The 15094-nt window shown below is 42.6% G+C and overlaps 1 protein-coding gene across 3 annotated transcripts in view; it reads left to right on the forward strand.

Moving 5' to 3' along the window:
• The window catches only part of LOC138762185 (mitogen-activated protein kinase kinase kinase 20-like), a 126908-nt gene extending 113879 nt beyond the window's left edge, over window positions 1-13029 (forward strand). For all 3 annotated transcript variants that reach the window (XM_069935743.1, XM_069935746.1, XM_069935744.1), the window contains 2 exons: window positions 8664-8808; window positions 11703-13029. In XM_069935743.1, the coding sequence (XP_069791844.1) occupies window positions 8664-8808; window positions 11703-12529 (972 nt within the window). In that variant the 3' untranslated portion in view covers window positions 12530-13029. The remainder of the gene's footprint in view (window positions 1-8663; window positions 8809-11702) is intronic.
• The last annotated feature ends 2065 nt before the right edge of the window (window positions 13030-15094 follow it).

Consider the following 15094-nt stretch of genomic DNA (forward strand, 5'->3'; position numbering starts at 1 on the left):
GTCACAAAGGGACTGGAAGGCCATGGAAGACCTCCACTGTTGATAACAGAGGAATCTTCATCATAATGAAGAAAAATCCCCAAATGCACGTCCAACAGATCAGAAACACTCTTCAGGAGGTATATGTGTCGATGACTACTGTCCACTGAAGACTTCATGAACAGAAATACAGAGGCTGCACTGCAAGAAACAAACCACTAGTTAGTCACAGAAACAGGATGGCCGGATTACAGTTTGCCAAGAAGTATTTAAAAGAGCCTGCAGAATTCTGGAAAAAAGTCTGGTGGACAGAAGAGACTAAGATTAACCTCTATCAGGAGAAAAGTGTAGAGGTGTGAAGGAACTGCCCAAGATCCAAAGCATGCCACCTCGTCTGTGGTGGTGGGGGTGTTATGGCCTGGGCATGTTTGGCTGCTGCTTAACTTCATGATGATGTAACTGCTGATGGCGGTAGCAAAATGAATACTGAAGTGTATAGAAATATCTTATCTGCTCAAGTTCAAGCAAATTGCATCCAAGCATATTGGACGGCTCTTCATCCTACAGCAAGACAATGATCCCAAACATACTACTAAAGCAACAAAGGTGGGGTTTTTTTGAAGCTAAAAACAGACTTCATCTGTGAAAATTATTAAATGACCAAGTTAGTCACCTAATCCAATTGAGCAAGCCCCCAAAACAAGCTGGAGCTGAAATTGGCTGCAACAGAGCCCTGGCAGAGCATCACCAAAGAAGATACTCAGCACCTGGTAATGTCTATGAATCACAGACTTCAAGCAGTTGTTGCATGTAAGGGATATGCAACAAAGTACTGAATCATGGGTCCTCTACCGGCATCACCTACGGCTCCTAGAACGCTTCCACCAGCGTTGTCTCCGCTCCATCCTCAACATCCATTGGAGCGCTTTCATCCCTAACGTCGAAGTACTCGAGATGGCAGAGGTCGACAGTATCGAGTCCACGCTGCTGAAGATCCAGCTGCGCTGGGTGGGTCACGTCTCCAGAATGGAGGACCATCGCCTTCCCAAGATCGTGTTATATGGCGAGCTCTCCGCTGGCCACCGTGACAGAGGTGCACCAAAGAAAAGGTACAAGGACTGCCTAAAGAAATCTCTTGGTGCCTGCCACATTGACCCCCGTCAGTGGGCTGATATCGCCTCAAACCGTGCATCTTGGCGCCTCACAGTTCGGCGGACAGCAACCTCCTTTGAAGAAGACCGCAGAGCCCACCTCACTGACAAAAGGCAAAGGAGGAAAAACCCAACACCCAACCCCAACCAACCAATTTTCCCCTGCAACTGCTGCAGCCGTGTCTGCCTGTCCCGCATCGGACTTGTCAGCCACAAACGTGCCTGCAGCTGACGTGGACATTTACCCCTCCATAAATCTTCGTCCGCGAAGCCAAGCCAAAGAGACTGAACATGACGACTTTAATGTACATGCCATTCCCAAATATTGTGGTGCCCTGGAGAGAGGAGACTATGTATAAAAAGTCCTGTAATTTCTACATGGTCAGATCAAAATGCATACAAATAAAATTAAATAAAATCTGGAATGTGTACTTCAATAACATGAGTTGTTTGGTTACAAAGTTAAAACTATGAACCACAGGGACAGATAAAGAGAAAAGGTATCTGTATTCCAAACATCATGGAGGGCACTGTAGGCTGTTCAGCCCATCGAGACTACCCCACCTTTCAATCATGAGCTGATCTATTTTTCCACTCAGACCCACTGCCCAGCCTTCTCCCCGATAATCACATGCTTCAGGCGCAATAGAATGGAAGGAATGAAAGGGGGAGGGGTGGCATTGCTTGTCAGGGAAAATATAACAGCTGTGCTCAGGCAGCACAGACCAGAGGGCTCGTCTACTGAGGCTGTATGGGTGGAGCTGAGGAACAGGGAAGGTATGACCACATTCAAGGGGTTGTATTATACACTTCCCAATAGTCAGCGAGAATTGGAGGAGCAAATTTGCAGAGTGATAGCAGACAGCTGCAGAAAATATAAATTTATGACAGTAGGAGATTTTAACTTTCCACATATTAACTGGGACTCCCATACTGTAAAAGGGCTGGACAGCTTGGAGTTTGTCAAATGTGATCAGAAAAGTTTTCTAAGTCAATATATTGAAGTACAAACTAGAAAGAATGTAATACTGGATCTTCTCTTTGGACAAGTGACAGAAGTATGTGTAGGGGAACATTTTGGGTCCTGTGATCATAATGGCATTAGTTCTAAGTTAATTATGGAGAAGGATAGGTCTGGGCCTTGGGTTGAGATTCTAAATTGGAGAAAGGCAGATTTTGAGGAAAGGATCTAGAATGCGTGGTTTGGGGTAAGTTGTTTTCGGGCAAGGATGTGTGAAGAAAGTGGAAGGCCCTCAAAGGTGAAATTTTGAGAGTACAGTCTATGTTCCTGTCAGGATCAAAGGCAAGGTTAGAAGGTATCGGGAACTCTGTCTTTCAGGAGATATTGGGGATATGGTTCAGAAGACGAAAGAGGTGCATAGCAGGTTTAGGCAACACGGAGCAAATGTAGAGTATGAAAAATCCAAAAAAAATACCAGAAGAAAGAAATCAAGAAAATTCAAAGAAGACCTGAGGTTGCTTTGGCAGATAATATTAAGGAAAATCTGAAGGAATCCTACAGATATATTAAGAGCAAAACAATAGTAAGGGACAAAATTAGTCCTCAGGAAAATCAGAGTGGTCAGCTTTGTATGGAGCCAAAAATGATGGAGATTTTAAATGATTTTTTCATCAATATTCACTCCAGAAACTGGCACGGAGTTGAGCCAGGTCAGAAAAATAAGCAGCGAGGTCATGGAACCTATACAGATTAAAGAGGAAGAGGTGTTTGCTGCCTTAAAGCAAATAAGGGTGGATAAATCCCCAGGGCCTGACAAGATATTCCCTTGGACCTTGAGGGAAGCTAGTGCAGATATTGCAGGGGCCCTGGCAGAAATATTTAAAATGTCCTTTCCCACAGGTGTCGTGCCAGAGGATTGGAGGGTAACTTATGTTGTTTAAAAAAAGGCTCCAAAAGTAACTCTGGAAATGATAGACCAGTGAGCCTTGTGTCAGTTGTAGGTAAATTATTGGAAGGGGTTCTAAGAGATTAGATATACAAGTATTTGGATATCCAGGGACTGATTAGGGATAGTCAACATGGCTTTGTGCATGGTAGGTTGTGTTTGACCAATCTTACAGAGTATTTCAAGGAGGTTACCGGGAAAGTTGATGAGGCCTGTGCCCCAAACCAGCAGCAAAGGAAAATACAGTTCAATAGGTTAAATTTTAACTCTATAGTTATTAACGACAATTAATAATACTGTCTTCTCCAAATTAACCTACGAGAGTACCAAACTAAATATATTTTCAAGCAGAATGTGTGTGTGTGTGCAAAAAAACTCAGACAATATTGTCTGTGCCCAAAATACAAAAGAAAAACCCCAAAACCCCAAAATGGTACAGTCCTGTCAGGTAAGTCGGTCAAAAGAAAAAACAGCATCCTCAGAGTTACTTCTCAATGTTTAAAGTCCAAAGTTGAGTTCTTCGACTGAATACTGAGAAGGACATCCAAACTTGAACACTGAAGATGACAGGAGGTTGTGGCGCCACAGATTGCAACTCCTCCACAGTCCTTGGCACAGCAGGTTTTCCAAATGGCTCTTTCACTAGATGACGTTAAGTGGCTTCCTCTGTCACACTCAAGTTCAGGCTGCTAGGACCACTCTCAACCCAGAGAGAACTGTGTCTCTGAGTCTCCTTCTAAGCTAGACTGGTGAACTCTCTTGTCTCCCTTTCTCTGGTTTCTTCCTGCTGATCTCCTCGTGGTCTGCTCGTAACCCAGTCAATTGCTGCAGTTAAAGCCTTTTTCTCTCTTATCAGAGCAGCCCGACCTTGGCCAATTAGCACAGTTTTGTTAAACAGGAAACTGCAGAGAAATCCATTTTCTTAAAGTCACAGTCCGCTGCCCAAACACTCATCAGTCCATAACAGTATGTTGTCTGCAGGGAATTTAGCAAGGCCTTTGACAAGATTAATCAGGAAGGTTCAGATGCTCTGTATTCATGGTGAGGTAATAAACTGGATTTGACGATGGCTGGATGGGAGACACCAGATGATTGCTTCTCAGGGTGAAGGCCTGTGATTAGTGGTGTGCCTCAGGGATCGGTGCTGGTACCATTGTTTGTGGTCTCTATCAATGATTTGGTTAGCAACGTGGTAAATTGTAGAAGCGAGTGTGCAGGTGACACTAAGATTGGACGCTTGTGGACAGCAAATAAGGTTTTCAAAGCCTGCAGAGTGATCTGGACCAGCTGGAAAAATGGACTGAAATATAGTAAATTTAATTTAATTCAGAAAAATGTGAGGTGTTGCATTTTGGAAGGACAAACCAAGAAAAGACATAAATGGTAAATGGTAGAGCACTGAGGTGTACAGTGGGACAGAGTGGTCTGGAAATTCAGATACATAATTTCCTGAAAGTGGTGTCACAGGTGAATAGGGTTCTAAAGAGAGCTTTTGACATACTGGCCTTCATAAATCAAAGCATTGAGTACAGGAATTGGAATGTAAAGTTGTTTAAGAAATTAGTGAAGCCAAATTTAAAATATTGTGTGCAGTTTTGGTCACCTAACTACAGGAAAGATCAATAAGATGGAAAGCGTCCAGAGAAGATTTACGAGTATGCTGCCTGGACTTCAGGAACTGAACAACACGAAAAGGTTAAACAGGTTAAGACTTTATTCCCTCAAGTGTGGAAGAATGAGGGGAGATTTGATAGAGATATTTAACATTATGAGGGGGGTAGACAGAATAAATATAGGAAGGCTTTTTCCACTGAGAATAGGTGAGATACAAATGAGAGGACATGAGTTAAGTGTGAAAGGGAAGAAGTTTAGACAGAACATAAGAAGGAAATTCTTCACACAGAGTGTGGTGGGAGTGCGGAACAAGCTGCCAATTGAAGGCGTGAATGGGGACTTATTTTTAACATTTAAGAAGAATTTGTATAGGTACATGGACGGGAGAGGTATGGACTGAGTGTAGGACTAGGATTAGGCTGAAAAATGGTTCAGCACAAATTAGAAGGGCCGAAGGGGCCTGTTTCTGTGCTGTGAAGTTCTATGGTTCTAACTATCAATCTCTGTGTTAAATACACCCAATGTCCTGGCCTCATAAACCACCTGTGGCGGCAAATTCCACTGATTTACAACCCTCTAGCTGAAGAAATTCCAATTAATTTCTGTTCTAAGCGAACACCCTTCAATCCTGAAGTTGTGCCCTCTTGCCCGAGAGTCTCCACTATGGGAAACAACCTTTCTACATCCACTCTGTCCATGCCTTTCAACATTTGCCATGTTTCAATGAGACCTCCCTCATTCTCCTAAATTCCAATGAATACGAGCCAAGAGCTGTCAAACGCTCCTAGTTTGATAACCCTTTCATTATGGAAATCATCCCAATAATCCTCCTCTGAACCCTCTCCAACTTTAGCACATATTTTCTTAAATGAGGACCCCAAAACTCCTCACAATGTCTCACCAGTGTCTTCGAAAGCCTCAACATCACATCCCTGCTCTTGTATTCTGTTCCTCTTGAATGCCAGCAGCGCATTTGAATTCTTCACCACCACTCACCTTGCAAATTTACCTTCAGCTATCCTGCATGAGGACTCCAGGTCCTATTGCATCTGGGTATTTTCACTTTTCTCCCCTTTTCAAAAAATAGTCTGCCCATTTATTTTTTCTATCAAAGTGCATGACCGTACACTTTCCAACATTATATATAATTTCCCACTTCCCTGCCCATTCTCCTAATCTGTCCAAGTCCTTCTGCAGTCTCCCTGTTTCTTCAACACTACCTATTCCTCCATCTACCTTCATACCATCTGCAAACTTGGCCACAAAGCCATTCAGTCCATAAATCCAAATCATTAATATACAATATAAATAAGTGGCCCCAACACCAACTCCTGTGAAATGCCACTGGCAGCCAATCAGAATATGATTGTTGTATTCCAACTCTCTGCTTCCTGCCAATCAGCCAATGCTTACCCACGCCAAAATATCTCCTGTTGTACCATAGGCTCTTATCTTGTTAAGTAGCCTCATGTGCGGTACCTTGTCAAAGGCCTTCTGAAAATCCAAATACATAACATCCACTGCATTTCCCTTATCCAGCCTGCTTGTCATTTCCTCAAAGAATGCCACTAGGTTTGACAAGCAAGATTTCCCTTAAGGACACCATGCTGCTTTGGCCTATCCTGACATGTGCCTCTAAGTACTGAGTAATCACATTCTTTACAATCAACTCCAACATCTTCACAACCACTGATGTCAGGCGAACTGACCTATGATTCATTTCTGCTGCCTGCCTCCCTTCTTCAATAGTGGGGTGGCATTTGCAATTTTCTTGTCCTCCGGGACCATACCAGAATCTATTGATTCCTGAAAGGTCATTACCAATGCCTCCACAATCTCTACTGCTGCCTCTTTCAGGACCTGAGGATGCAATCCATCTGGACCAGGAGACTTATCCACCTTTGGGCCATTCAGCTTTCTGAGCATTGTTATGTACCAGACAGCAGCGACAGAAATGAGCCTAGATAGTGTTATATTTAAAATAATATTTTAATTATTAATTAACAATGACAGAACACCATATCTACACATATATAACTTAACCCCCAACTATGCGCGAATATACTGGTGTGTGTGTGGACTACCCCAAGCCACTACAGTTCAAGGGCCAATTCTTGGAAGACAGTTCAAAGTTCAGTTTCAGAAATTCAATGTTGACACATTGGCTTGAACTTCATGTGACGTGCAGGCTTTAGAGCAGGGGTTCTCAACCTTTTTCTTCCCACTCACATCCCACTTTAAGCAATCCCTATGCCATTGGTGCTCTGTGATTAGTAAGGGATTGCTTAAGGTGGGATGTGAATGGGAAGGGAAGGTTGAGAATCACTGCTCTAGACCCAATTGTGACTGAAATATTTTGCTTGTGAAAATTGTCATTGGCCCATTTCCTTTGGAGTTAAGAAACTGTGCACATAAGTCAATTAGGTATGATTAAAAGAGTGGTTTTCAAACATTTTCTTTCCACCCACGTACCACCTTAAGCAATCCCTTACTAATCAAGAGCACCTATGGCATAGGGAATACTTAAAGTGGCATGTGAGTGGAAAGAAAAAGGTTGAGAACCACTGCTGTAGAGGGATGCAACACACAGGCCTTAGATGGGTGGGACATGCAGTCTTTAGATGAAATTAGCAGATCATGAAGTGGGTGAGAGAACATTTATTAACTCACAAAGTCCTTGTTGTTGTGCTTCCAGCAAGATGTCCTTTTTAGACTAGTGACAACCAAAACTCCTGTCATCTTTGGTGTAGGGGACATGAAGCGAGTGGTGCTCACAAAGCTTCCAAAACCCTTTTTGTGGGTCAGCCAAATGCAAGTAACCCTCACACTGGTTACCATCAAATGCAGTATTTCTTCTGCTTCCAGACACTTTCCATGGGTCAGCCAATCAAAGTGACCTTCACCTTTTGGTCACAGAGGGATATTCTCATTCTTCTATAATCTGGAGAAATCAGACAGTTTGTATATAACCACACATTTGGCCACAGTCGGCACAGTATCCCTTCAAAGGATGCTTCTCCAAGTACTGTCTCCTCAAAATGGCCACACTTATTCTCCCATAACGTGGGGAGATCAGACAGATTGTCTATTATCACACAAGACTATTTCAGCACAGCTGCCCTTCCAAAGATGCTTCCTCAAAATGGCCCCTGAGCAAAACTGTGCACTCAGTCTTGCAGCTGTTGGTCACATGGTCTCTGCACCTGGGTTTCCTCACTCTTCAAGATGTATCCAATGTAGGAACTTGCTGTCTTCAACCTGTCTTCAGTTCACAGTCACTTTCCAAAACCTGCAGGGTTTTGTTAAATCTGTTCTCTTGAAGTGACGGTCCCACACAAATGAAAATGGACAAAAATATGGGAGCCCGTAATAGCACCTTCTCCCTTGAAATAGTAACTGCACTCACTTCCCTTCCCTGATATCCTTGAGATCTGGCACAGTCAGACTGGTTAACAATATTGATTTAGTTCCTCTGCCATCTCCTTGTCTCCCATTATTATTTCTCTGGCGTCATTTTCTCGTGGTACTGTGTCTACACTCTTATTCTTTATATACATGAAGAAGCTTTTGATAACCTCTTCACTATTATTTGCTAGCCTACTTTCACACTTCATCTTTTCCCTCCCGATGAGATAGATTTTCAGTTACCTGCTGTAACTAAATGTATACGCAATTCACTATTAAATCACAGAGATCAGGGAATCTCAAATCACATCACCAGCTTATGTAATACATTACTTCAGGTGACAGTGCATGTAGTATCATACTGGAACATTTTTTTTAAACCGTGAAGTTCTTCCTTGTCTTCCCACCCAACCAAAAGTGAATAGCCAGTCTAAATTCAATGTAGAATCTCTCCTTTGGCACCGATGGAGCCATAATTCAACATGAGGCACCATCTTTGTGGGGAAGGTTTAATACTGGAAATAAATCTTTTAGTAAAGTTATGAGCAGAATATGCTTAAAACCATGCTGTGATTTCTAAAATACCCTATGAAAAATTATTCAACAGACTGATGTCAAAACTCCCAGAACAACCAAACACAACCACATTATCGCACTGGATCCTTCAAAAACTGAAGTGAAAGAGGTGGTGCTAGTTATCCAGACTGTCTCAACAAATACAGAAAGCAAGTTTCACAGCAAATGCCAGTCAAGTAAGTCAATTATTGAAACTTTTAGATTGTACTTTCTCAAAGTGAAATAAATACAATAATAATCGTCTGTTCCATGGATTTGAGAGTACACAGTGCCGGAGTTTCGTCAAGGCCTCGTTCAATTTCAGTTGAAATGTTCTTTCAATGGATGCTGCGTGTAATTTACAGTTATTCTTAATTGTTCTAAATAATTCTAACCTCTCACTGTAACTACAATTGAGTAAAGCTTGGAAAACAGCCACCAAGTTTTTCATTCTCACGACAATTTGCTCAACTTAATTGTCAAGCATGGAGATGACGTGGATGCCCAAGTGCTTAGAGATCGACCCCAGCTCACCGACAGCTGCCAAGGAGTGGCGGCACTGGCGTACGATTTCCATGAACTACATCGACGACTATGGGGACAAGATGGAACACTATTAGGTTGTGTGAGTTGCATAGAAGGATGTGTAAATATTTGACTCAGCTATCACTGTGTTGGACAATTTATATGAGGTTTTTGCAAGACATTTCATGGCTACCAGGCGCAGAAGGCAGGAGAATAATTTTAGATGATTTCTTCAGGGATTGGAAAAAGTTAAAGAGAAATTGTAATTTTCAAGATCATAGTGCGGATCAGCGTGGGAACAAGGCAGCGTGGGACATCTTCATTGCTGGCATTGCCTCACCTGCAATATGCCAGCGTCTCTTAGAAAACAAAACACTGAACTTACAGACTGTTTATAATTAAGGTACTGTGTTAGACATCGCTCAATGCAATAATGATGCATATGCTACCCCAGCAGCTCATACAGCTGCAGTCGTGAACCCTGAACCACCACAGGTAGCGCAGGCATGTGAGAAGGATTCTTTATCAGGGCTGCCTGATAACCTTCCAGTTCCTCTTGAGAAACCAGCTGTGGTGCCACTTATAATACAAAACGGAAATGTTTCTTCTGTGGTTTCTCTTACCATTCATGGGATAACTGTTATAAATATGCCAAGAAGAGACTTTATGCCTGAGTTTGCAAATCCAAGGCCTCAGCAAGCTTATTGGAACAGTGGACAATTCTCAGGTACTGGCTACACATACTAATGTGTCACAAAGACTCGCTCAAGCCACAATCTCTGTGACTGGTAAAAGGTGAAGTGCTCTGTTGAATTCAGGCAGCACTGATAGTTACATGAGCGAGAAAGTCACGCGGGAACTAAATCCAGTAAAAAGACATTAATTATGGTTCAGAAAATGTTAAACACTAGTTGTTGGCCTAACTCTTAGTCTTAGTAGCCAGTCATGCGCTGCCACACGACTTGGTGTATTGAAGGACCTATGTTCTGAGTTAATACGTGGCCAGGATTTCCAGCCTCAGCATCTGAGTGTAAATGTGAATATGGAGGACCCTTGTTTGAACTAACCGTGAATGGTGCTGTTCATCACTGTGGACTAACGAAGAGCCATCCCTTTTCCCAAGTTTATCACCAAGCTGCAAACCAATTGCTGCCAAATCGAGACCTTTAGCAAAGATAATCAGGGCTTCATTGCAGAGGAAATTTTCCAATTACCTTCAGAAGGCATAATTGAGATGTGCATATCACCGTGGCGATACACCTACTCACCGACACAAGAAGCGAAAGTGCATGGATTATTCAATCAATACATGGAATTGGACGCTTACCCCTTGCCAAGAATTGATGAAATGGTGAACGAACTTGCACTGTAATGCTAAATTCTAACTGTAACTGTACAATTAATAGAGTAAAGCTTGGAAAGCAGCCAATGCCATTGAGGCCTCATTTTTGTGCGGGGTGCTAGAAAAAGTGATGGCTCTCTGTCTGCCTCACGGTAGACAAAGTTAAAGAATTTCAGTATGTTAGATTCTAAAAATAGAATTACGTGAAAATAATAGAACCATTACCTTTTTTTTTATTTAATGCATAGGCATCAAATTATTGGAGACGGAAAGGTGGGGTAATGCTGTTTTTCTGTTAGGCAATCAGTGGTGAGCGGAGTGGCACAGGGATCATTGCTGGGCCCATAACTGCAAACAATATGCATCAATGGTCTGGAGGTGAGAACCAAAAGTTTGCTGAGTCCACAAAGTGGAAAAGCACACAGGGTCTGCAGAGACACGTAGAGAGATTAAGTGAGTGGGCAAGGGTCTGGCAGATGGAGTACAAGGTGGGACAAAATGAGGTACTCAAAGAGTGAAAGATGCAGCATGCTGTTGTGCAGAGAGACTTGGAGATGCTTGTGCATGAATCGCAAAAGGTTGAGTAGCAGGTGCAACAGGTAATCAAGAAGGCAAATACAATGTTGGCCATGGCTAGAGGGATTAAGTTTAAAAACAAGGAGATTCTGCTGCAACTGGACAGGGTAATAGAGTACTGTGTGCAGTTCCTGTCTCCATACTTGAGAAAGAATATACTGGCTTTGGAAGTGGTGTAAAAGAGGTTTACCAGATTGATTCCAGAAATGTGAGAGTTGGCCTTCGATGAGAGATTAAGTCACCTTGATTCTTGTTAGAATTTAGATGTGTGAGAGAGGATCTTGTGGAAACGTGTAAAATTGTGAAAGGAACAGATTAGAGGCACGAAAGTTGTGTCCACTGGTAGGTGAGACTAGACATGGCCTCAAGATACGTGGAGTAGATTTAAAACAGAGATGAGACTTTTCCCAGAGAGTAGTGATTCTGTGGAATTCTCTCTCCAATGAAGAGGTAGAACCTCCTCATTAAATATATTTAAGACATGGTATGGGGGAAAAGGTAGGTAGGTGAATCTGTGTTCACAGCCATGGTCTTATTGAATGGCAGAATGGCTCAACAGGCCAGGTGGTGACCCCTGTTCCTATTTCTCATGTTCTTGCATGAAGCACAATTTTAAAATGACCTTTTCAATGTTGTTTTGAATTCCAGATGTTCGTCAACAGTGGCTCAATGACTTAAGGTTGCGGAAAACATCTACAAGTGACTCTCCACAATATTCTGTCGTTTTGCCCCCCAATCCGAACAATTCCACTTCTGCTACATTGCCTCAGTATTTATTATTCGCTAAACAAGATTCTTATGCTGCAGCTGTGAGAAGAGTACAGAGCCCCAGCAGATGTCATGTCTCTGCTGCTTTGACTCGATCCAGACAAAGCTCTAGCCCGTCATCGGCAATGCCTGGGTTAAGCAGCCGCCTTACCACTCTGCATCTGAGCTCTGTGGAAAGCAGTTTATCCAGCGCAGCCTCAAGCATCAATTTGGAGAGAGACCAGGTTAGCCGCAGACAAAGCTGTGGCTATCATTGCAGTGAATCCAATGGCTTCTTATTTAATAAAGAAGGATTGAATAATAGTAGAAAAGTGGTTAGTCATAATCAGATGCTTGCATTTGGTAGTGGAACTCGGAACAAGGAAAAGGGGTATGGGAGGGAAAGAAGCAAAAGCTTTCCTCTCAAGCAAAACTCTGGGTATCAGTCACCAGAGAAGAAATGTAGTCCTCACCCTGCTAAATCATGGGGCTCTGACAGATGTTTCCAAAAGCAAATCCAACACGTAGGCATGGCTAAGGGTACAACCCCAGAGGTATCAGCTGTTAATGACATCCGCCCGAAAGAGGTGGCTGAGGATAGGCATCGCAAATCTAATGTAGGTGAGTGGATTAAAGTTGAACGCCATAGAAAATCTACTAAAAGAGACTCTTCTAGAGTATCTAGAGGTAAAGGGAAAGGGCGAGGGCAAGGAACTGGACGCAACTGAAGATCAGAAAGATCGTTTTTTTTAATGTCAACGAAAGAAAATGTTCTGATTATTTGGAGTCTGCACTATATATTGTACTAAAAGCTGATAGGTATGTTTGCCTATGGAAAGTACAAAAGATCTGAAGAGCAAACCTTTCACTGTACTAATTGATATTGTTCAACAGAAAAGACTGTGATGATTTACCATATATAACCATATAACCATTTACGGAGCGGAAACAGGCCATGTTGGCCTTTCGAGTCTGCACCGGTTCACTGATTTTGTGTGCCCTCTTCAGGCATTGGTCCCGGTAGATCTTCATTCAATAACCTTATCAGAACATTCCAGCACTGCTTCAAAATTTGATGCAAAGTTCTTGAGAAACTCAGCAGGTCATGCAGCAGGCGGAAGCAAAAGGCAACCAATGTTTCGGGCCTGAGCCCTTCATCAAGGACTGAGCAAAAAAAAGCAGACAGGCACCTGCATAAAAAGTGGAGGAGGGGGACGAGAGAAGAGAAGAAGGGGCAGGGGGGGAGAACCACAGGCCAACAGGCAAGAGGTCGTGGGTGGATATGGAGGGGTGGGGGGGGGGAGAGAAATAAGCTGAGAGGTGACTTGACCATAAATTCTAATTCTTCTGATTCTGAGATGTGTAGGGAGCTGGAGGAAAGGTGGCGGAGGGAAAGCAAGAGAGACAGGGAGGGGTCAAATATAAACTGGAGAAGGTCATGCTAAATGCCCCGCCTGGTTGGAGAGTGCCCAGTGGAAGAGTTGTGGTTTACACAAAATTGCTCGAGAAATTCACTAAGTCACACAGTGTTCTTTATGTAGCAGACATATAACCACGGTTCAGGCCTGAACCCTTTCATCAAAGTATGAGCAAAATGTACCTGAATTAAATGTTGGGGACGGGAGCAGAGGGAGAAACACAGGACCACAGGCAAGAAGTGGATAGAGGTGGGAGGGCTCAAGAGGAAAGAGCTGAAAAGTCATGAGGTGGGGGAGGGGAGGCGAGAGTGCATGGCTCTCTGAATGGAGAAGGAAGGGGGGTGGAGAGCTGGAGGAAAGTAGACAGAGGGACAGGGAAGCAGGGGAGTGACCTAATGGAAAGTGGGGAAATCGATGTTAATGCTCAGAATACTTGGTGTTGTTCCTTCTTTCGTAGATAGCCTCGGTTTTGCCAGTACGGGAGGTCATTATCAGTGTGAGAATAGGGTGTGGAATTAAAATGGTTGCCCTCTGCGTTGCTCCAATAGGTCGTGGATATGTGTGAATTAAATCTTTCAAGAGAAGGAACGATATGTATTTTGTATATATGTTTATACATAAGATGCCTACCTTGTTAATGTAATTTGACAATGCAGCCAAAATATTTTAATTGAAATATTAATAATGAAATTGGGTCTGGGGTATTCTTAATTTTTTTTAAAATTTAGACATGCAGCACAGTAACAGGCCGTTTCGGTCCAATTAACTTACAGCCCCCGGTACATTTTGAAGGGTGGCAGGAAACTAGATCTCCTGGGGAAATCCCCGCAAACTCGGGGAGAGCATATAAACTCCTTACAGACAGCGCGGGATTTGAACCCCGGTTTGGATTGCTGGTACTGTCGTAGCGTTGCACTAACTGCTCTGTTAACCATGCCGCCCACAAACATGAATTATGGCTTCGATCTCTTAGAAGATGTAATGCAAGAATTTTCCCTTTGCACTAAGTTCTTGGCATATTCCAAAGAGTGATGCCCAAGTGCCATAAAGCAACTATAAAGTGACAGTAATAGCACCAGATCTAGGGGGTGTTGGAAATGTGGACTCCATTGTACTTCCTACCACTATTTGATCTCTGCAGGAATGAGAGGAAATTTGCCCTGTAGTGCCTTTTATTTATATAAAGTCTAACAATTATATAATCTTTGCATCTATTCCTAAATGCTTTCGTCTGAGTTCCCTTCCCCTCTTCTTCCTCCACCCCACCTCAATACTGAATTGCAACCACAATTATATGCATTAATTCTTTGTCTTTGCTTTTGTCGAGTTACTTAGTCAATTTCTGACAACCTTTGGTAAGAAACAGTTTGGATCGATGTTTGCAATGCAGGATATGAATGGACAAAGGCAGTTGTTGCTCCAGAAGAGTATTAGAATTGACAATGAGCGAAGAAGGCAAAGAAATTCTTCATCTGCTAACAGAATCCAGACAGGTCTGAAAAATTTTTACACATTGCACAGAAATGACTTAAAGATCACCCATAAACATTCATTGATTGACCACAGGTACTTAATATAAAGTAGGGCTTAGTTAGCTTATTTTATTGTGAAAGGCATTGGAGCAGAAAACCTATGGCACTTACTTGCTCTAGCCATTGGACTTCAGACAAAACAAAATTATTAACTCTTGGTAAACTATCTTAGAGAGTTAATAATTTTGCAACGAGAAAAAGGCTAATATCATGAATGAATTAGCGGGGGTGGGGGGTTGGACAAATACAACAGGTTCCGAATCTCAGTTACCACTATTTACATGGAACTTAGATGAGTCCAGCACAGGAACAGGCCCTTCATCTTACATGTCTATACAAACAT

Source organism: Narcine bancroftii, chromosome 4 (assembly GCF_036971445.1).
Source record: "Narcine bancroftii isolate sNarBan1 chromosome 4, sNarBan1.hap1, whole genome shotgun sequence".
NCBI lineage: Eukaryota > Metazoa > Chordata > Chondrichthyes > Torpediniformes > Narcinidae > Narcine > Narcine bancroftii.